At 41.2% G+C, this 22,974-nt stretch overlaps 3 protein-coding genes across 3 annotated transcripts; all 3 read left to right on the forward strand.

The window, feature by feature from the left end:
• The first annotated feature begins 1,530 nt into the window (after window positions 1-1,530).
• LOC135476822 (fatty acid-binding protein homolog 8-like) lies at window positions 1,531-7,921 on the forward strand. Its single transcript, XM_064756954.1, has 4 exons — window positions 1,531-1,910; window positions 4,882-5,051; window positions 6,212-6,328; window positions 6,764-7,921. The coding sequence occupies exons 1-4, from the start codon at window positions 1,829-1,831 to the stop codon at window positions 6,821-6,823; spliced, it is 429 nt and encodes a 142-aa protein (XP_064613024.1). The 5' UTR covers window positions 1,531-1,828; the 3' UTR covers window positions 6,824-7,921.
• Window positions 7,922-10,535: 2,614 nt separating this feature from the next.
• LOC135476831 (tubulin alpha-1A chain-like) lies at window positions 10,536-13,344 on the forward strand. The gene is made up of 3 exons (XM_064756964.1): window positions 10,536-10,601; window positions 11,249-11,471; window positions 12,034-13,344. The coding sequence occupies exons 1-3, from the start codon at window positions 10,599-10,601 to the stop codon at window positions 13,161-13,163; spliced, it is 1,356 nt and encodes a 451-aa protein (XP_064613034.1). The 5' UTR covers window positions 10,536-10,598; the 3' UTR covers window positions 13,164-13,344.
• Window positions 13,345-15,922: 2,578 nt separating this feature from the next.
• LOC135476826 (fatty acid-binding protein 9-like) lies at window positions 15,923-21,286 on the forward strand. Its single transcript, XM_064756957.1, has 4 exons — window positions 15,923-16,282; window positions 17,869-18,035; window positions 19,206-19,319; window positions 20,829-21,286. Exons 1-4 carry the CDS (start codon window positions 16,201-16,203, stop codon window positions 20,880-20,882), a joined length of 417 nt encoding a protein of 138 aa, XP_064613027.1. The 5' UTR covers window positions 15,923-16,200; the 3' UTR covers window positions 20,883-21,286.
• The last annotated feature ends 1,688 nt before the right edge of the window (window positions 21,287-22,974 follow it).

Consider the following 22,974-nt stretch of genomic DNA (forward strand, 5'->3'; position numbering starts at 1 on the left):
CTTTGAAAATACCAATCAAATATTATATACTTAACATGCAAAATAAAGACAAGCATATGTTTACCGTACTTTAATCATTTAGAATTCGTCAGAGCAAAATCGCTTTTATCTGAGGTACAACTGGGAACATATATAAGCCGATATGCCTGATGAGCAAGGCAATATGGAGTTTGCCATGTGGGGAGACCTATACATATGTTTTCTCTGGCGTGAGACTACATACCTAATAAGACTACCCTACAAAAATGTCGTTACTTTACGGATAGCAGCCGCAAAGTAGATTATTTAGTTCATTTATTTATTTGGCTTGGAGTTTTACGCCATATACTAAAGAATATTTAACTTATACGACGACGGTCAGCTCGATGAGTGTCGGGGGAAACCGGACAGAGCCCAGGGTAAAAGCACGATCTCCAGCATGTTGCTTGCAGACCTTGCCATGTTCGAGCGGAAAAGAGCCAACATGAGCTGGACTTGAACTCACATCGACCGGCTTGGTGAAAGAGGTTGCTCTGCTAGCACGCTAACCACCAGGTCACTTTGGCTCCCGTAGACTAGATTAACTACATTAAAAAAAAGAACAGCGAAGCAGGCCACAGCTGTTCACCTGATCTGCACTCTTGCTTATATTTGTCGACGTGTGAACATTTTGAACACAAAAACTTGATATTATAGCTCTTGTGACGGGAATGAACTGGTCTGCAAGGCGCTCCCCCTGGCACCAAGCCTCACGTATCAGTGGCATGGGAATTAAAAAATAAAATAAATCAAAAGTCGAAACCAATTTAATGGGGAATGAGGTTAAACGTCGTACTCAACAATTCGTCGTATGACGACGAGGAGTCGTTGGTGTGTTGTACATGTCCTGTGTTTTCTTGTGGCATGACACTCCACCCAGTCACATTATACTGACATCAGGCCAACCAGTCCTGTCTCTTATCTCTACCTCTCAGTGGTGAGCGCTAAGCAAGGCAGCAACAAGTACCATTTTTAAAGTCTTTGGTACGACCCCACCCGGGGTTTGGTCCCGGCTCTCCCGACTTCGAGGCGGACGCTCTAACCATTAGGCCACCTAAGCGGTCAACCAACAAAATAAAGGCCCATGCGCACACATGTAGACTGTTAAGCACATAAAACTGCAATGGATTTATGTGAAGAATAAAAACTCCGTATAACGATTTCAGAGTATCTCAAGTCATTTAGCATCCCAAAGCTTCCGGGGCCTAGGTGGCCCCTGAACCCTCGCATTTTGTGGTGGAATGGTCGATCGATGGTCGTACCACTTTCAAATTGCTTCCGATGCGCCTGTATGTAATAGATATATGTACAGCCTACAACAGGCCTATGATCTAGTTCAATGAATGACTGTGTCAGTGTTAGCCCCTGTCCTAACCTACATGTTAATCATATCACCGTAGTCTGCAGGGCTTAACCTTCAGCTAGGACCAGGGCGCGTATGCACACTACACGCACAAGACTGGCCATGTACATGTCCTGAACTGGGACAGCCCAGGAGTAGGCTGCTGAGGGAAGCAAGTTACTAAGTTGATCACACAAGTTCATGCGTAGGTATACATGCATGTAGCCTACGTCTGTACATGACATATCTTCATTGGCGTCGCGTCGCGTATGTTGTCTTCTCTTACAGGCGACAGGTTTAAAACAAGCCTGGTGATTTCAACTAATCTGCTGGCTTGACACTGCAGTGAACGTGCGGTGTAGTGGACACCTGTATGTTGTTAAGTAGTGCAGGTTTACAGCTGTCAAATCGACATCGAGGCGGAACGTAACACCCTCCAGGACAACAACAACGACCGCAGGTTCTAATATGGAGGAACAGTTAAAGCCGTTTCTAGGACGATGGAATCTCGTCAGGAGCGAAAACTTCGAGGAGTTCTTAAAAGAAATGGGTGAGTTGTACACGGAGACACGTAGCATGCCGAAATGTGCACCGATACTTGATCGCAGCTTTCTTCGTGGTGTTACGTAGGCCACATAGCTTACCTGTGGGATATGTATGCGTGTGCGTGCAGATCTCGTAAGTTGATATCTCTGCTTACTGATAATGACTAGGGCCGGTATATTACGACCTAACGACTCTTCCTCTGCCCATATGTCTCAGTTTGCATTAGTATAACTGAAGTCATATCATTTATCTGATTGTCTGAGACATTTTTGTATAGGCCCTTATACCTGGAATGATGGAATGATGGCGTAAGTGCAATGTATCTGGAATCATGGAATAAGGGAATAATGGTTTAAGTGCAATGTATTTGGAATCATGGAATAATGGCTTAAGTGTAATGTACCTGGAATCATGGAATCATGGCTTAAGTGCAATGTATCTGGAATCATGGAATAATGATTTAAGTGCAATGTATCTGGAATCATAGAATCATGGAATAATGGCTTAAATGCAATGTATCTGGAATCATGGAATAATGCCTTAAGTGTAATGTATCTGGAGTCATGGTATAATGGCTTAAGTGTATTGTATCTAGAATCATGGAATCACAGAATCATGGAATAATGGCTTAAGTGCAATGTATCTAGAATCATGGAATCATGGCTTAAGTGTAATGTATCTGGAATCACAGAATCATGGAATAATGGCTTAAGTGTAATGTATTAGGAATCACAGAATTATGGAATAATGGCTTAAGTGTAATATATCTGGAATCACAGAATCATGGAATAATGGCTTAAGTGCAATGTATCTGGAATCACAGACCCATGGAATCAGGGCTGACGTGTAATGTATCTGGAGTCATGGAATAATGGCTTAAGTGCAATGTATCTGGAATCATGGAATAATGGCTTAAGTGCAATGTACCTGGAATCATGGAATAATGGCTTAAGTGTAATGTATCAGGAATCACAGAATCATGGAATAATGGCTTAAGTGTAATATATCTGGAATCACAGAATCATGGAATAATGGCTTAAGTGCAATGTATCTGGAATCACAGACCCATGGAATCATGGCTGACGTGTAATGTATCTGGGATCATGGAATAATGGCTTAAGTGCAATGTATCTGGAATCATGGAATAATGGCTTAAGTGCAATGTACCTGGAATCACGGAATAATGGCTTAAGTGTAATGTATCTGGAATGATGGAATAATGGCTTAAGTGCAATGTATCTGGAATCACATAACCATGGAATCAGGGCTGACGTGTAATGTATCTGGAATCATGGAATAATGGCTTAAGTGCAATGTATCTGGAATCATGGAATAATGGCTTAAGTGTAATGTATCTGGAATCATGGAATAATGGCTTAAGTGCAATGTATCTGGAATCACAGAACCATGGAATCAGGGCTGACGTGTAATGTATCTGGAATGATGGAATGATGGCTTAAGTACAATGTATCTGGAATCATGGAATCATGGCTTAAGTGCAATGTATCTGGAATCATGGAATAATGGCTTATGTGCAATGTATCTGGAATCATGGAATAATGGTTTACGCATGATGTATGTGGAATTATAAAATGATGGAATGATGGCTTACGCTTGATGTATCTGGAATTATGAAATGGGATGATGGCTTGCATTTGATGTATCTGGAGTGTTGGAATGATGGCTTACGTGTACCTCGATTTCTATCCACGGCTATGAAGACAACTCGATTATTACCTATCGGCTATGTTTATTACACGGAAATATGATATATGGCAATCAATCGCGTTTACTAAAGTGAATGTTTCGACCATATTCATTCCATATACATACACAGGGGACAAAACTCCCTAAGAATAATTCACAACACTTAGTAGCGGAGCAGTCAGGACCCTGCGGATGGTCGTTTGTATCCCCCGGACTTTGCCAGGTTTCCTCGAACCATAATGCTGGCCGCCGTCGATCAGCGAAATATTCTTGAGTACGCCGTAAAACTGTTAGTTAAAAGCAAAGAAAACACTAAAATAAAGTATTTATCACAAGAAAGACCATTAAACACTGTCCAGGAAAATAGTTTGGTTTATCCTTGTTAGAATTTTTCTACCCGACTAAAATGCATTAAAACATAGGATTCTGTGGAGGTCTGTTGGCATCCAGAGGGTATCAGTAACGTCACAACAATACTTAAGGCTTAAAATGGTTCCACGGATCCTGTTAACCTTTATCTCTCAGAACTTGTACAATGTTAACAATGTCTCAACCGTTTGGTAATGTAATGAAGACCTTATTTACCGGCTAAACTGGCTGGCTAAGTGGACTGTCCCAAAGAGTTATGCCTGGTCCATTTACATGATTATATTACGACTTGCTCACTGCCACACATGTTCTTTTCGCGATGACCTTTATGAGCAACCAGGTAGATGGTCAGTGTGACGACACAGCCATGTGGTTCTATAGAGCCTCGGCTTTGTAAGTAAGCGAAGACGTGGGATCAAAACCGGGTCGAATCATACTTTACAAACGGCACTTGTTGCTGCCTCGCTTGGCACTCAACAGTAAGGAATTAGAGCAAAGACACAAGACTGTTTTGCTGGTGTCGGTATAATGTGACTGGGTGGGGTGTCATGTCTGGTGTCTTCGGCATGATAGATGAACTTCAGTGGCGGCAGCGAATTCGCACTGGTACAAGAAGACACAATATATGTACACACACCTAATGCCTCCTCGTCGCCATATGCCTGAAAAATTGTTAAACACCAAGCATGTACATACATTCAATCCCAGGTCTGGTCAACTCTGAGAGTGAGCATGAATTAAAATTAACTATGGTGATATACTTTCTCGGCAGAAGCCAAGCATCGAAACATTGTGAGCGTCTGGTATCATCAACATGGTGTTCCATTGAAGTCGGCTTGAAATCCACGTATGTTTTGGTGTGAAAATTATGTTAGGATTTTTTAATTTTTTGTTTGCAGGGTTCAATCCATTTTTCCGTAAAATGGCCGCGCTCAGCTCACCAGCGAATGAAATCAAGCTGGAAGGATCAACTTTAATTTTGTCCATACTCACAAAGTTCTACACAAACGTCCAGAAAATAAGGCTAAACGAAGAATATGAAGACGTTAGCGAGAAAATCAAATATAAGGCAAGTTGTATCCAGATCGTTCGTCTTTAATGTTGGTCTTTGTTTTAATGCAAATGTCTTGTCGATAAAGAAACAAAATATTCAGCAGCATTGTTAATTGTCAAAAGTTAAATTTGGTTTCATTATTTGTGTGTAATTTTACGTCAATAAAGCAATTGCAAACATATATATTCAAACTCAATTTATATGTTTGTCACAGCACTGTTGTACACTTTTAAAAATACTTTGTATATCATTTTGTTTTCTTACGTATCTTGCTTGGAATGTGTTTCAGGATGTTTTTTTTCTTTTTATACATACATCCTTTTCTCCTGACGGTTTAAACCTATAGTAACTGTTACGACCTAAACTGTCTGTATTATAAAGAGATGGCTTGTTCGAAATACACGACAGTTTAGCCGCACAAAAAGGTAACCAAAACCAGCAGATTTTATTTTACAACAATTTATTAGCTTAACAAGAACAGATAATAAGACTTATACAAATACTAAAGTACTTAAGTTTAACAAGAAAGGAGAGCAGTATCTATACAAATACTAAAGTACTTACGGTGTCAAGTCCAAACGGACGCATATATTTCACAATATATACCACACAGGCATAAATGCTCAGAGGCAAATTCACAAGAGGGAAAATCCACAGTATAACTGAGTGTATGACGAAATATACACAAAATTCCACAGACAGGGTCCGTGTACTAATGAGCACTGTGTATACAAGAGCACAAATTAAACATACAAGTTCAGACTGAACAAGTGCTCGGTGGGGATAGGATATAACAAAGCCAGAGGCTATAAAGACACCAAAATTCAGCACAAAAGGCCTACTAAAGTAATACACAGCGAAAGCATCCAAACTCTCAATAATTCTTCTTTCTCCTCGTTCTCTCCGTCTCTCCGTTCTCTGCTCTCTCCGTTTGACCTGCTTTTATAGGTCTTATATAGCCTCGTGGAATTGTCTAGAATAAGAAAATTCCTGAACACTTGATGTAAACAAACAGGCACCGAACTGAGCGTATTCTGGAACACTCTAAGGCAGAGTCAGACAGCAGGCGCCGAACTCAGCGTATGTAAACAATGGCAAGCTAAATTTAGAAACTGACGGCAGTTGTGCACATAACATAACATCCAATGTTTTATTCATTTTTTTATATTTTTCAGTTCAGTACAAAATTTGAGAACGGCAGATTCACCATACATATGGTCCCTGTTGATCCGAATGGCAAAGGAAAGGTGCAGACGGTGCACAGAGAGTTGATAAACGACGAGCTCATCATGGTTTGTATTAATTGTGAAGCGCCCTAGGTCACATCGTATGTCACACCGTAAGTCACGTCGTACATCACCCTATACGTCACATCGTATGTCTACGTCACATCGTACGTCCACGCCATTTCGTAGGCCCCATCGTATGTCTACGTCACATCGTATGTCTACGTCACTTCGTATATCTACGTCACATCATACGTCTACGTCACATCGTACGCCTACCACTGATGTATAAGCCTGATCTGTTTTTCAAAACTCAGACCATTGTACAAAAAGCAAAGTTCAAAATGTATTTCACTGTGTGGAAAAAATTCTAAAACAAAGTATAAATCAATTTTCCTGGGCCGCATTTAATGATCCTTCATGTGGCATACAAAACTGTTCTTCCTACTGTTATATCTTGCTATTAAGTCATAAACATTTTATTTTCAATATTTTTTTCAGACAATCCACGTGAGTGACGTCACGTGCGTCAGAGCGTATGTCCGCGAGAAAACATCGTGAACCACGTACCTTGCCTAACTCGAACATTTCCAGCCGGATATAGAGAATACACTTTCTCCGCGCCGTTATTTTTCTTAAAACACCAATCCTGTAAAAACAGCTCGATGTGTAATATTTACAACGATATGTCAATTGTGAATATAATTTATTAATTTATAACACCAACTGAGAAATGTCTCATGCCATTATGATTAAACCTTGAGCTTTTACCGTCAATGATAGCGGGATTTCAACCTCGTTGGGTATCGGCGTGAATCGGTTTTTAGCCACTTCAAAAACGGCTTAATATCCTTTCCAAACACAACTGGCAAATTATTTTTAGTGGTGGTGGCCCCTGGTCGCCTCACTATACCCGAAACGGAACGTGATTTTATGTGCAAGAATCTAGTTAAGTGTGATTGGGGGATTAGAGGACAAGTGCTGAACACTTTCTTTTTTTTTAAATCACGTTTCAGTCTTTCCAAATTTGATTGACACCAACCGCGCTGGTTACATCACAGTGATTTAGAGAATTGGTTCTGCATGTGTATGATTTATGCTCCTATACACAGAAATTTATTGCCAATGTTGTTGCAGATCACCAGTAAGTTTGGTTGGTGATATACACCACGCTCAACAGTATATTTAAGTCAATGGCTGTCAAAACAACTTCCTGGAGGGAGAACCTGAATTGGGGGCGCTAAGCTGGTGCCCCGTTGCCAGAATGTCCGTCGATGATGTCATTTCCGAATTTTTCCGACCATTGACTGGAAATATGCGAAAAATGGAGGGGCTATTAAAAAAATATAATAATGACATTTTTTCTCATTTTTTGGCATATCTTTCTTCATGTTCCTTGAACATGTTAAAGCCATACTCTTCGTTTTATAGTACCTTGTACCATGTAACCTTTCAGAAATCTATTCCACATCTATCAGCGAAGGTCGTTTGTCGTTATTACATATTATTGTTACTTATTATTGTTGCTTAGACTGTGCTATGTGGGTTTTCTTCACGATTTTGTGAAGCTGTTACAAGATTAGAATAAGATTTCGTCATGTTCAACGTAATTTTTTTTTCAATCCGATTAACTCACCAAATGCAAAACCTCATATTTACAGGGCATTAATTTTGAATCATTTTGTTTTTCTTGAAATAAAAGTCCATGTTTCTAAAGTTTGAAAGCCTTTTATGTGTGTTTTTCTTTGTAGTCTGTACATCTGACCAGTGATTATTTATCCGTGTTCGTATACTACACTTCAGCATTGTGGCATTAATTCAATAATGGAAATTAATATTTGGTGAAATTATTGAAACAAAATACAGTGCTGACAGTGACAGTTGATCTGTGAATAAGTTTTAGTTTGTGAAGTATGGTAAATTTACGTTTTTCTTTTAAATCCAAACTAAACCGAGGCCAGTCGTTGAGTTAAACGATTTTATCACGTGTCTAATCTGCTGCATGGTGAAAATAGCATCTCCAAGGCGAGGTCTCTTTGCGTTGTGTTAGTGTTATTTTAGGTTAAATGTGATGACAGCAATTCTAGGCCAGTGAAGTCTGATAAGTGGCTATTAACACCGTCGCATTTTGTTTACCTAATTCTGCATAAGCCATAAGGCTAGAGGGTGCGCAAATTGCTGTTATGTAGCATTTACATGAAAAGTTAGAGCACAACCCTGAGGTAAACCGACAGAGACCAGACTTCACCTGTTATGTGTGACCATTTGCCAACTATATATATATTTATATATATATATAAATCATGTCACCCAAGACACACTAAAACCCAAGTACCGTAACATTTAACAAGACGGACGGATATGCACCATGGCTGCGGACAAGTCCTTACGTGATGTAAGACTAAAGTAACTCAGGATTTTTCTACTAAACAGGGGTTACCCTGTGAAACTTATTGATGGAGGAATTGAAAAGACGCGCTATTTACCTGCACCTTTTACGAACATCCTTAGCTCGTGCACCTGATTCTCATCCTATAAACTTTATATCTACATTTAATCCCAACAACTGCCATTCAAACCAACCAAATTCTCTTACAGCCCAACGAACGACTTTGTACTGGATTTGCAAAATTTATAAAAGCAAACAGACAAGCTAAGAACTTGAAACAACTATTAACCAAAACCAAATTCAGTTCGAACTCTACAGAGACTTCTTCTGTCAGGAAATGCCATGGTGAACGATGTAAATGTTGTAATCATGTAATAGTTGGGTCAAAATTTCAGTTCAGAAATGCTACAAAGACCTTTGTCATAAATGTGGGTATGAATTGTAACTCCAAGGACTGATTTCCGCCCTAGTCTGTAATGGATGTCAAAAGTCTTATATGCGAGAAACTGGAGATACTCTGCGCAACAGAACCAGTGTCCATTGGCAGCAAATCACTACTGACTGTTTGCGACATCTTTAAGTCAGTAAACACATTTGGGCATTTACCTAAAATATTATCATTAAATTCACAATATTACCCTTTTTTAAAATTATTTTCGGAGGATAATACAAAAGGTGTTCATATGGAACAGCACTTCATTCGGAAATTCAAGCCCGAGCTTAACACCTCGGTTTCATCGTGATGGTATTGCTATTGTTTGTTTTGTTTAATTAAGCTCAATTTGTATACAGACCTAAATCCCTGTCAGCGTATTTCTATGTTTGCATGTACCAGGCAACAACTATGAATTGCTAAATTACATAACTGTATTCATAACTGTGTATCATTTTAAAAAGCCTCAAAAGAGGCGAAACGCATAAGAGACTCGAAATCTTGGTTCTCAGTCGTCGTGCCCAGGAAAAAAAAGATTCGTCATGTGTACGTTGTCACAGTGATAGTGATGGTTATTCCTCATACCTGACCAGTCCTACAATATCGACATATTTACATGCAACTCCTTGATTTATTTGATTTATTTATTTGATTGGTGTCTTACGCCGTATTCAAGAATGTTTCACTTATACGACGGCGGCCAGCATTATGGCGGGAGGAAACCGGGCAGAGCCCGGGGCAAACCCACGACCATCAGTAAGTTGCTGCAAGACCTTCCCACATACGGCCTCTTATTTTAAAGTCAATTAATTTGTTAATTAGTCAAGTATAATACTTGTTCTTTTTTAAGGTGTCATTCAACCCACTATACCCATTTGGAAATAAATACAGTTGTTTATTGGTATCTAAGGACCCACTAATTTCGAACTTTATCTGGAGTCTTTTTTTTTCAGTTCAGCATTCTTTAGAAAAATGCTTTTGTGTATCGGTAACTATAAAGATGTTTATGATACAAAAGAGGTATTATAATTTGTCTTTAATGATCGCGTGAGCTTTATAAACCTGATTATCTTATCAGTGGAGCAGTGGCCAATAATGCAGGTAATTGAGGTAAATTAGTATATTGTGGATCGCTTCGTTATAATACCAAAAGATCGCTTTGTTCCTGATAGTCAAATTTCTTATAACCATTAAGCACAGGTCTACAAATTTACCAGAACTAATTACAGGTGTCACAGCAGTTTATGAGTGATACTTTAAATGGCAGGAAGATAATCCAGGCATGGTCCGCCCTTAGGGTCGTATTACCTCCCCATGGGTGCCCCGATTGTGCCCTTTGCGAATACAATCCACGGTAACTTAGTAACGATCGTTAAGGTAACGTTTGTTTCAGGTGTATTTGTGTCTATATGAAACTAAAGTCCCTCCTTAACAGCTCACACACCCGGGCTCATCTCTCACAGGACACATCGTCGTCTCGAGTTAGCTTAGTCGAAATCTTCTGAAGAGCAGTCATGGTGAGTACCGTACCACACTACGGGGCATACTTAATCACTGTAACTTTAAGACAGTGTAAGTCTTTCTGTCAGTAACAAATTACTGAAACGAACAGTCAGATATCTAACCATATTTAATTTATAGAGAAGGCATTGTTGCGATAATTTGCGGTGTGTTGTTATCTGTAGTGGTTCATATTTGCATCTTAGCGCTGGCTCTAAGGAGTGGCGGAAGCAGTTCCAATATGGTGTTGATGGTGGGTGTGAGAGGTGGGTGGGTGGGGGGGGGGAAGGTGATGTGGTTGGTAGGACTACGTCTCCAATTAATGGATGATCCAGGGGTTTGGCCAACAAAATTGTCAGCCTTTGAAAGAAAAGATGAACACTCAACCCCCAACTCCCTCTCCCAGTCCCGTGGCCCCTGTAATGCGCACATATCCACAGCTTTGTACAAAAATATAGCTTTCATCCAAAGATTTCCGATGCATACAACTTTAAGTGCGTGTTCGTAAGGTATTGCTTTGCCTCCGTATCACTGAAACAAAATTTAGCAATTTCTGAACCAAGAAACTGGATTGCCCATGCCCAAGCTTAAGAGCACGAGAATTATTTTCAATTACAATCAAAAATGTTTTTTATGCATCTGGTTTTTCTCTGTTTTAATATAGCGCGAGTGTATCAGCATCCATGTTGGCCAAGCCGGAGTCCAGATCGGCAATGCATGCTGGGAACTGTACTGTCTGGAACACGGAATCCAGCCCGACGGTCAGATGCCCTCAGACAAAACCATCGGTGGTGGGGACGACTCCTTTAACACCTTCTTCAGTGAGACTGGGGCAGGGAAGCACGTTCCCCGTGCTGTATTCGTAGATCTGGAACCGACCGTCATCGGTAAAAGCCTTACCTCTTATCACGAATCAAACTTGAAGAATGAGGTTGAGTGTTCTAATCCAGCATAAGGCTAGGTGGGCTGTTGGTTTACATAAACATGTTTATCAAGTACCCATAACGAACTGTGACGGGTTTTCGCTACACGTAAGCCTGTCAAGTGTGATATCTGTGAAGTACTCTAAAGTACCCGATTATACACTCACCCATGAATGCATGTATTTCAGTAATACGTGTTACTCAAAACTTGTATACAGACTTGCAGAAGACTTGCTGGTCTTCTGGGTTCGGTTGTTCAAAACTGGTGTAAGATTTAATAGCAGATTTAACTTTAAACCAAGTCAGCAAATTGTGTACTGGTATATCAAATATGAACTAAGGCTGCTCCTGTTATACTTTGTATTTGAAGAACAGTAATGGCTGCTGAGTTTGGTTATAATTTTAAATATGAAATATGAGTTATTAGCAGAATAGGCTAATACACTTTGGAACAATTGGGCCCAGAAGATCCTAAAATCTTACAAATAACTTCATGATGTGTTAATATCTTGTCCGTCCTTTTCAGACGAAGTCCGTACGGGTACCTATCGCCAGCTCTTCCATCCTGAGCAGTTAGTCACTGGTAAGGAAGACGCTGCTAACAACTACGCCCGCGGTCACTACACAATCGGCAAAGAGATCGTGGACCTTGTCCTGGACCGCATCCGCAAGCTGGCTGACCAGTGTACGGGTCTTCAGGGCTTCCTCATCTTCCATAGCTTTGGAGGAGGTACCGGTTCTGGATTCACCTCACTGCTTATGGAGCGACTCAGTGTTGATTATGGCAAGAAGTCCAAACTGGAGTTCGCCGTCTATCCAGCACCCCAGGTGTCCACAGCTGTGGTTGAGCCCTACAACTCCATCCTGACCACCCATACCACCCTGGAGCACTCCGACTGTGCCTTCATGGTCGACAACGAGGCCATCTACGACATTTGTCGCCGTAACCTTGACATCGAACGTCCGACCTACACCAACCTGAACCGCCTAATTGGTCAGATCGTCAGCTCAATCACGGCTTCTCTCCGATTTGATGGCGCCCTCAATGTGGACTTGACCGAGTTTCAGACCAACCTGGTACCCTACCCTCGCATCCACTTCCCTCTAGCTACCTATGCCCCAGTCATTTCCGCAGAGAAGGCTTACCACGAGCAGTTGTCTGTGGCTGAAATCACCAACTCCACATTCGAACCTGCCAACCAGATGGTGAAATGCGATCCACGTCACGGCAAATACATGGCCTGTTGTATGTTGTACAGAGGCGATGTCGTGCCAAAAGACGTCAACGCCGCCATTGCTACCATCAAGACCAAGAGAACTATCCAGTTCGTCGACTGGTGCCCCACAGGGTTCAAGGTCGGCATCAACTACCAGCCTCCAACCGTCGTCCCTGGTGGTGACTTGGCCAAGGTCCAGCGAGCTCTCTGCATGTTGAGCAACACGACGGCCATTGCTGAAGCCTGGGCCCGTCTTGACCATAAGTTTGACCTTATGTACGCCAAACGTGCCTTTGTCCACTGGTACGTGGGAGAAGGTATGGAGGAGGGCGAGTTCTCGGAGGCTCGGGAGGATTTGGCCGCTCTAGAGAAGGATTATGAGGAGGTTGGCGTCGACTCCGTGGAGGATGAAGGCGAAGGGGAAGCCGAGGAATACTAGATCAACTGAAATGAACAAAAGACCCGAACAAAAAGTTATACATTTGGGTTTAATGTCAACATCTAAATTCCATATCAATGAATTTCAGTTTTCTTTCAAAGATCACATTCTTCGAAATGCTGGAATGTGGCTCCAATGTGAGCCCAACATAGCCTCTTTTATTCCATGTATTCATTGGATATGAACGTGATTTTTTCTGCAGCTTTGTACAATTTAAGCCTAAGTTCCTTTGCTTTCGGTGTATCAGTATAGTTTTATCCACCACAACACTGTTTTGGAGACGCAACATTGAGAAAGCACCATTTAATAAAGAGATAAATGTTTTCCCTTCATCATTCGTTTGGGTCGTTCAGTTATTTAAATCTGATGGGGAACTATATCTGCCAACATCGAGAATATCAACACTACATAAAATATATTCTGTACAACGGTCTTGTGAGTACTCACACTTCGTCGTTGATTCATTTATTTATTTATTACTTAATACCGTATTCAAGAATATTTCACTGATAACACTGCTGTCAGTTTTACAGACAGCGAACTCTAGAGTACTCGAAGTAAACCACCGCCCTTACCAATACAATGACAAAGCTCCTGACTTAAAGTCGCAGACGAAGTAGTGGTTAGAGGTGAAATCAGCCCTGTTCCTTCAGTTGTCGTGAGGAACAACACTTCAAGTTTGACTTGAATAAAAACTGTCTTTTTCACCGATTTTTCATGCATTATGTCCGTCAAATGCGAGATGTACATGTACCGGTACGACCGGGGGAAATTTAGCGAACGGATCTCAAGCTCAGTAATGTGCCTGCATGATAAGATCAACGCATATGAGCTTAAGGCAATGAGAGTATACCGGTAAACATAGGTTTTATAAAGCAGAACAGTGAGAAGTGTTCAGGGGGCCTCCGTGGTTCAGTTGATCAGCGCGCTCGAGCGGCGTAATAACCCAGGAGCCTCTTACCATTCCGGTCTCTGTGAATTCAAATCCAGCTCACGTTGGCTTCCTCTCCGACCTTTCTTGGGAAGGTCTTCTAGCGACCTGCGGATGGTTGTGGTTTTCAACCGGGCTTTGCCCGGTTTCCTCCCAACATAATGCTGACCGCCTTTATATAAGTGAAATATTCTTGAGTACGGCGTAAAACTCCAATCAAATAAATCAAATAAAATCAAATAAAATGTTCAGACCGATATTCGTTTGAGAAGCGCAAACAAGGATTCTTAGTACAGTCTAAGATATCAGTAAGATGTATTAAGATGTAGAAGATATATCCTACTACACATATGTCTAAAATGGAATTTGATTTGGCTTCCGTGGTTAGAATATGAGCTCTCTTCTCTGATTCACTGGGAAGTGAAGACTGCTTCTGCCCTGCACATTACCAGCTTTATTTACTATTTACATATTGTTTTTTGACATATTCTTTTGGGATTTGATGTTTTAGATTGTTTTGAAAATGGGTCTTTGCAAATATTGACTTAGAACCTTCCATCATGGTCTACGAATAGTATTAGCATACGATTAAAAACATGGTATTTAGTGTGAAAAATTAGATTTCAAAGGTAAAAGCAGAAAAGAACCCGCTTCACATCCTCTGCCCTCTGTCATTCGAGATTAACAATACGGTCGATAATCTGCTCACCATTAAAATATGTAAAGGTATTTTTAATGTGTACTTATCGGTGACTTTTCCACACTGACCCTCACTTATTATTTTGGTATGTTCTGGATTTCTTTCACTTCATGCCATACTACTGATCCGGATTATTTTTATCTAGTACCGACGCCAAGATTCTTGCGTTCTTGGGAACATTTATTATAAAGACATATGGCGTACACGTATATTCGTCCTACCATGGAGCTACAAACATACATGACATACATATAAACCTCCAGGGGGCCTCCGTGACTGAGGGGGGGGGGGGGAGGGGGAGCACGCCAGCACGGCGCACTGACCCAGCAGCATCCCACCAAGGTGGTCGATGTTAGTTCAAGTTCAGCTCATACTGGTTTCCTCTCCGGCCGCTCGTGGGAAGGTCTGCCCACAGCATTCATATGGACGTGGGTTTCCCCTGGCCTCTGTCCCGTTTCCTTCCACCATAATGCTTACCGTCGTCGTACAAGTGAAATATTCTTGAGTATGGTGTTAAACACCAATGAATTAAATAGATAAACCTCCAGGATCCTACTTTCGCTTAGGCGTATTATGTTAGAGTTTTAAAATGTATACTCTAACACGACCTAACTGCATGACCTTTGGCTGAACCGCGAAGGACATGTGCACGACTGTGGCCTGATCAGGTGTGCCACCGTTTAGCACCTTCGATCAACACTCACGGCAGAACGTACTGCAGTGTATGAATGGGGTCCTTTTAAACATGTAAGGCTTTAGAAAGCCGGTATGAATGGCTCTGAGGGGAATCTCCTGTTCTATTGATCCAGCATACCTGAGTGTGTGAAGCGAAGCTCGTAATGTTGTGTAAGGTTTCGCTTTCACGGCTACAGGCTTTGAAATGCTTATGTATGGATAAAAAAAGAGGTGCGTCACATGCCTACACGGAATTCAGATTGACAGATACGATTTTGTACAGGTATAACAGGCGTTTCGGGTGAGCTAGAAGAAGAAACTGCATGAATTTTGATATATAGCATGAAAAGGCCTCTGAAAACCGTTTTTCTCTACTGTTGTTGTTGTTGTTGTTGTTAAGATACGCTATAAACGTGCACGTCTCATTCATGGCATCAAGTAACCATTCTTGCGTATTATCTTATATAATGCCAAGGTAGTCTCTATAGGCTAAGTGTACTTAGGCTTGCTCGTCGGGGCCGGGCAGTGGGGGAATTTTGAAATGTCCCAATAGTAACTCTAGTCCGGTGGCACAGGTCGAGGCACAAGCTCCAGGCTGACGAGTCGAAGTCAATTCACTATCTGGTTTGTTTGAGTACAAACAGAGGTCATCAGCGGCTGACTGTTTCTTCAGGGTCGAAGTTCAGTCCTGTCGACGATTGCTGAGACGTTCGCTCACTCCGACGATCACGATGGAAGGTGTGCAGAAGTTTTCGGGGAAATGGAAGCAGTACCAGGCTGAAAGCCTTGAAGACTTCATGAAAGAAATGGGTAAGTGAAATCTGAATTCGAGCTCCTGCTCTCGTATAAGAAAATTTATAAATTGTACTCAGTTATTGGACAGTTTAGCTTAATACATGACGGTACTTGACGATATAGCCCACTGTTCTAAGAAGAGGACTCTTGTTGGCTCAGCGACAAAGGGGCGCTTGACGCGAAACCAGGAGCTCTTGGTCACTGGTGTGACGTGTTCCAACCCATGGATACTGTACGAGGTTAGCTCGGGCGTGGTATGAGTTTTACTCCATTTTCATGACTAATGGAAACAAAAAAGACTTATATTTTTTCTTATATTAAAATATATTTTTCTCCATTAGTCTCCTGATAATGTCGTTCACATCCACCCAAACAGTTACTATCCTCTCCATAGCAGACAGGGGACCTATTTGTCACAGCTACTGCGGCAGCTACTACCCCCCCCCCCAACCCCCAGCCCCACACACTCACACCTCCCACTTACGCAATGATCGTTCTACAGAAGTATTCTTTAAGATACAAGAAGATAGAACACTGACAGTCAGGGAGGGATTTGCCATTTATAACACATGTCCAATATAAATTTATTTATTTATTTACACCTTACTTAAGAACATTTGATATATACAACGGCGGCCAGCATTATGGTGAGATGAAACCGTGCAGAGCCTGGGGGAAACACACGATCATCCGCAAGTTTCTGTCAGACCTTCCCACGTGCGACCGGAGAGAAAGCCTTCATGAGCTGGACTTGAACTCACAGCTACCCACTACATTTATAACGCACGTTTAAAGTGAAGAGTGTGTCGGATACGGGTAATATCTAGACGAAGCTCGCCAAATGTCGCATATTATCTCACTAATGTATCCTTGTAGAAATGAGAAACTTTCTATGTAAAATGTCTCCTCGTCGATGTGGACGTGGGTATATGTATATGTGAGGCATAAACTATCAGGTGCATCGAACATAACATTCATCAATCGAAACTGTGAGAGTTAATCTATTACGCTGCGTAGCTAGCAATTGTTAAGTCGGTCAAAGCTGTGTTTGCCAGGCCAAAGTACATGTACGCTGCAAACAAAACATCCGAAAGGTGAGGACTAAAAGAAAAACGCCCTAGTTTATGAGGGGGTTCAAGTTTAATCAGCTGTGAAGTTAAATGATGTACGTGTATGGGTGCACCTGCACGCGGGACTTTTCTGGGTCGAAATCAGGAAACAATATAGAGGATGCGTATGAAGACGATACTTGACATCAGCAAGGTTAAAAGGCTCTCGCAAGATGTATCCAAATCCAATATGTGCTGACCAAATGCATGTGATAAATGGACAAATGAGCTGACAAGTTCGATCCGTCCCTGAAATAGTCCCTTTCAGAACTGTCAATCAAGAACACGAAGTTGTCCAATCATAAGCAGTATTCGGATCAACCGAATGTCCAAACACACTGGTTACAAATGTTCAATCTTTCTGTGACGTCATGGCAGAATTTATCAGCTGCCCTACAAGTATTCAGAGATTTTTTTAAGCATAAAAGCTAATCCAGAAATCTCTTTAACTTGCGTACTCTCAGCTAAAAGTAAGTCGGTTTTTCTTGCAGGTAGTGAACTTCATGGTGCGGAAATTGGCCCGTACAGCCAACCCGGAGATGACGATAGAGATCGCTGACGGCGTGATGACGATTAGCACGACCGCCGGCTTCATGTCCCGAGTTAACAAGCTCAAACTAGACGCGGAGAGTCAGATGGAGGACGAAGGTGTCCTCATGAACGTAATGATAATACATTCAGCGATGATACACTCCTTGATAATATTCTTAGTGATAATACAATCCCGGATAATATACTTAGTGAAATATACGCCTTGATAACATACTAAGTGATAATACACTCCTGATAATATACTTAGTGATAATGCACGCCTTGATAATTTTAGTTGTAATACACTCCCTGATAATACACTCAATGATTTTTTATTTATTTATTTATTTATTTATTTATTTGTTTGTTTGTTTTACGCCGTACTCAAGAATATTTCACTTATACGACGACGGCCAGCATTGTCGTGGTAGGAAATCGGGCCGAGCCCGGGAGAAACCCCCGACGCACGGAAATCCACAGGTTGCTGAATTTTCCACATACGAGCATGAGCTTGAATTGGACTTGAATTCACAGCGACGGCATTGGTGAGAGGCTCCAGGGTCATTGCGTCGCGCTGGGGTGCTAAACTCCTCGGCCAGGCCCCCCTCCCCCTCTCAATGATAATACACTTACTGACAATGCATTCACTGATAATACCCTCACGGACAAGTCTGGCACTCAGATAATAATATACTTATTGTTAGTGCACTCACTGATATAGCAATCACAAGTATTACAATCACCAATAATACATTTGGCGATAATACAGACATTGGCAATACACTCAGTGATAATACACATTGACAATACACCTTCTGGCGATACACTCAATGATAATACACATTGACAATACACCTTCTGGTGATACACTCGCTTATAATACTCACTGACTCACTGATACATGTACTGGTGCAACACTCACTGACGACACACTCTCTGATAACACTTCGGTACACTTACTAATGACATTTTCCTTGGACAATATAACACCCCTATAAAAATATCTTTGTACGGGAAAACTCACTGACAATACGTGATTTCTTCTTACAAACCCTCATAATATACAAAGTCAAAATTCCCAAAAATTTTATTTTACTACAAAGCAATGAAAAGAATCCAACTCTCAAAATTCCAGGTTTTAACTCCTCATATATTCGTCTCATCACACGGAAAATTTACATTATCTCCGTCGTTTCCACACCTCAGGTAAGTAATAGACTAAAGATTTATGACATAAGATAGCTGTGGATTATATAATCCCATACTAATGTAAGAAACGTTTCTTTCTTTCCTGAGATCAGTACACGGCAAATATGGAGGATGGGAAGCTGATAACGACCCAGGAACCGGTGGATAAGAAGAGGAAGAAAGTGACCGTCTACAGAGAGATTACAGACAGCGGGGATCTTCTACAGGTGAGACTGTCTCAGCGTACCTTGGGGTGTGCTTTTGTTGAGAGGGGGAGGGGAGGATAATAAGACATAAGATAATAAGAGGTGAGAGTATATCTCAGTATGTCTGTATGTGTTGGGAGTACATTCCTACAGGCGAGGAAGTATCTTTTTAATATTTTCCTTGGAACTCCAGTATTTAGTTTGTCTTTTGCCAGTGCAACACTATCTCAGAGTCAGACCACAATGTAGCTCTAACTCGTTTCACGTTGAACTCCTCCACTAGTGTTCTGGCTAGTCTGGAGGATACAAGTGCTCCCATTGACTCTAGCGTCTGTAGTCTGTCGGGTGAGGAAGTATCTTTTTAATATTTTCTCTGGAACTCCGGTATTTAGTTTGTCTTTTGTCAGTGCAACACTATCTCAGAGTCAGACCACAATGTAGCTCTAACTCGTTTCACGTTGAACTCCTCCACTAATGTTCTGGCTAGTCTGGAGGATACAAGTGCTCCCATTGACTCTAGCGTCTGTAGTCTGTTGGGTGAGGAAGTGTCTTTTTAATATTTTCCCTGGAACTCCAGTATTTAGTTTGTCTTTTGCCAGTGCAACACTATCTCAGCGTCAAACCTCAATGTAGCTCTAAATCGTTTCACTGTGAACTCCTCCACTAGTGTTCTGGCTAGTCTGGAGGATACAAGTGCTCCCATTGACTCTAGCGTCTGTAGTCTGTTGGGTGAGGAAGTGTCTTTTTAATATTTTCCCTGGAACTCCAGTATTTAGTTTGCCTTTTGCCAGTGCAACACTATCTCAGCGTCAAACCTCAATGTAGCTCTAAATCGTTTCACTGTGAACTCCTCCACTAGTGTTCTGGCTAGTCTGGAGGATACAAGTGCTCCCACTGACTCTAGCGTCTGTAGTCTGTCGGGTGAGGAAGTGTCTTTTTAATATTTTCCCTGGAACTCAAGTATTTAGTTTGTCTTTTGTCAGTGCAACACTATCTCAGAGTCAGACCACAATGTAGCTCTAACTCTTTTCACTGTGAACTCCTCCACTATTGTTCTGGCTAGTCTGGAGGATACAAATGCTCCCATTGACTCTAGCGTCTGTAGTCTGTTGGGTGAGGAAGTGTCTTTTTAATATTTTCCCTGGAACTCAAGTGTTTAGTTTGTCTTTTGCCAGTGCAACACCATCTCAGAGTCAGACCACAGTGTAGCTCTAACTCGTTTCACTGTGAACTCCTCCACTAATGTTCTGGCTAGTCTGGAGGATACAAATGCTCCCATTGACTCTAGCGTCTGTAGTCTGTTGGGTGAGGAAGTGTCTTTTTAATATTTTCCATGAAAGCACGATTTGCAACGGCAAGGTAATGATTAGGGTCAAAGTAAGGTGACCATTATAGTTGTCCAGTTCCATTCGGTGGTTCAACCAGTAACCACTAAACCAGAGAGCTTGTTCATTTAAATGTAATGCAATAAAGGAAAGTCTATTATGAATTGTAAAAACAAATTTTAAGTTTGTGTTTATTTTATTTCAGACAATGTGCATAGGCGATGTCGTATGTAAGCGGTGGTTCAAACGGCTTGAGTGATCTTGAATACTGTGACTTTTTTACACCTCATACATACCTGGACTAGTTGATTGTGATCACCATTGTAACATGTACATAGACTGAATGATTGTGCGTTATCTCCCTTGTCAAGAAGACAAGTTTGAGGCTGTGTGGAGTTATTCCCCTTGACTGGCGCCGCCTGCTATCTGTACTCCATGTATTTCCACGGGGCACCGTGTACCGAATAGAACTTCTGTCCACTTCACGACTTTACTATAGATGCATTTTGTGAAGAAATTTCAACTTTTCTTCCAGTTGCGTGGAAGTCTCATTAATTTGTTTATTCTGCAGACCTAAATGTTGTTTGCCACGTCATTAATGGGTCCCCCGGAAGAAGTTATGACTTATTAGAGAGAGAAATGAATCTTCATTTCCGCAATGACCCAGTAGGCCTATAGGCCTTACTTCGTACATGCGATCGCCCTACACTCCGTTGCGGGCAAGGAATTCACCGTAATCGTTCAGACGTGAAATGGACCAGGGCTCGTTCGTTGCACGCTGAAATTGGAAGAAGATTGCTTGGAAACCATCAATGACTTTGCCCAAATTTGAACGCAAAAACCTAGGAGTGTTCAACAACTCTCCAGCCAGTGAGCTCGACTTTGGTTGGAAAATTGGCAACTGTTTTTGTCTCAAACTCTCAAAAAATTAATCTGTTAATTTTGACAGAAAGTATGTTGTCTGAGTGATGATGGAGTGTATTCTGTTATAATAACACAATATTATATTATATTCGGTATAATATTCTGTTAATCTAGTAAAATCCTCATGTCGAATTCATAGAATGTGTCGGTTTCACTTAACAGAATAGTTTGCTGCAATAGCATAATACATTCCAGCATCACTCAGACAACAGACTTTCTGTCAAGCCTGTGAAATTTGGGACAGATGTGCCATCATCACGGACATCGCAAACTGTCTGATTTCATTTACTGAATGCTTTATAATTTTAGACAAACTTATTTTGTAGACAACTTCTATATAGGCCTACCTGTATAAATTTCCATATTCAGGTATTAAATAATAATATCTTATATGCATAACTGTGAAATTGGAATGCTTTGTTTTTTTGTTATACAGCTGTATTTTTTTTTTATTTAGTTTGGTTTTCATGCTCGTTGCGCCGTATCAGAAATCTTTATGTTTTAGAATTTCAGTCCTGAGAATGGTAGGCCTATGAAACACAAATCAGATAAATACATGTTTTTGCTTGGAAGGGGAATTTGTATTACCCCGCTTTTCTTGTTTCATGTGACCTTGTCGACAATAAGCAATTGACGCCCGTGTGGCTGTCTGCACAGACGTCTAGCATTCGTTGAAAACCACTTGTCTTCCACCAATATGATGTGTACATGTATAAATCTGTACGTCATTCGTGGAAAACTTGAAAATCCTCTTCATTGAGAATGACGGAATCATGTTTTGATTTTCAGGGCTATAGGGTATTTCATTTAAATGCGGATAAATCTGAAAAAATCTTCGAAGAAATCTGCATATTTCTTTTCATTGCTGTTTAACGCCGCGCTCGTGAACATTTCATATTTGTATGGGTGGAAGACATCGGTGTGCCTAGAATAAACCACCGGCCATCGGCAAATACCTGACAAATCCTCTAACTTAAAGCCGCATCCGAAACAGCGAGAGCATGAATTATAATGGATCATTTATCACAGTCACCTACAGCAGAATGGGGAATTATCCTGTGTGTATATATAGATCACAGTAATATAGGTCAAATATCAAACGTCGTCAGTGCATGGCGGCCTCTGTGACCCTGTAGTAAGCGCGCAAGTGCATCACATTGATTCAATATCCTCTCTCTGATGCGACTGCTGTGCGTTCAAGCTTATCGCACCATGGGTCGCTCTCCGTTCGTAAGTAGAGCCTATACGTACGTTAATTTTGTCTAAATAAGAGCTGCGGCATTGTACTTGACCCTTCAGCACATTACTGGGCCTACATATACTACGTTTAATGCAACATTATAGTAATGGACCAGACTTCTATAGGGCATTATTTGCCATTTTCATTAAGAAGTAATTATGTGAGGTGGGGACGGAAAGGGTACAGG

Source organism: Liolophura sinensis, chromosome 10 (genome assembly GCF_032854445.1).
Source record: "Liolophura sinensis isolate JHLJ2023 chromosome 10, CUHK_Ljap_v2, whole genome shotgun sequence".
Classification (NCBI taxonomy): Eukaryota; Metazoa; Mollusca; class Polyplacophora; order Chitonida; family Chitonidae; genus Liolophura; species Liolophura sinensis.

What these genes read in the sequence shown, in the direction of transcription:
- LOC135476822 (XM_064756954.1), top strand. Translation starts at nt 1,829, where the DNA reads ATGGAGGAACAGTTAAAGCCGTTTCTAGGACGATGGAATCTCGTCAGG. An exon ending in GCGAGAAAATCAAATATAAG is followed by an intron (nt 5,052 to 6,211) that starts GCAAGTTGTATC and finishes TATATTTTTCAG; the next exon opens with TTCAGTACAAAATTTGAGAA. An exon ending in TAAACGACGAGCTCATCATG is followed by an intron (nt 6,329 to 6,763) that starts GTTTGTATTAAT and finishes TATTTTTTTCAG; the next exon opens with ACAATCCACGTGAGTGACGT.
- LOC135476831 (XM_064756964.1), top strand. An exon ending in TCTGGAACCGACCGTCATCG is followed by an intron (nt 11,472 to 12,033) that starts GTAAAAGCCTTA and finishes CGTCCTTTTCAG; the next exon opens with ACGAAGTCCGTACGGGTACC.
- LOC135476826 (XM_064756957.1), top strand. Translation starts at nt 16,201, where the DNA reads ATGGAAGGTGTGCAGAAGTTTTCGGGGAAATGGAAGCAGTACCAGGCT. An exon ending in CTTCATGAAAGAAATGGGTA is followed by an intron (nt 16,283 to 17,868) that starts AGTGAAATCTGA and finishes TCTTGCAGGTAG; the next exon opens with TGAACTTCATGGTGCGGAAA. An exon ending in ACAGCGGGGATCTTCTACAG is followed by an intron (nt 19,320 to 20,828) that starts GTGAGACTGTCT and finishes ATTTTATTTCAG; the next exon opens with ACAATGTGCATAGGCGATGT.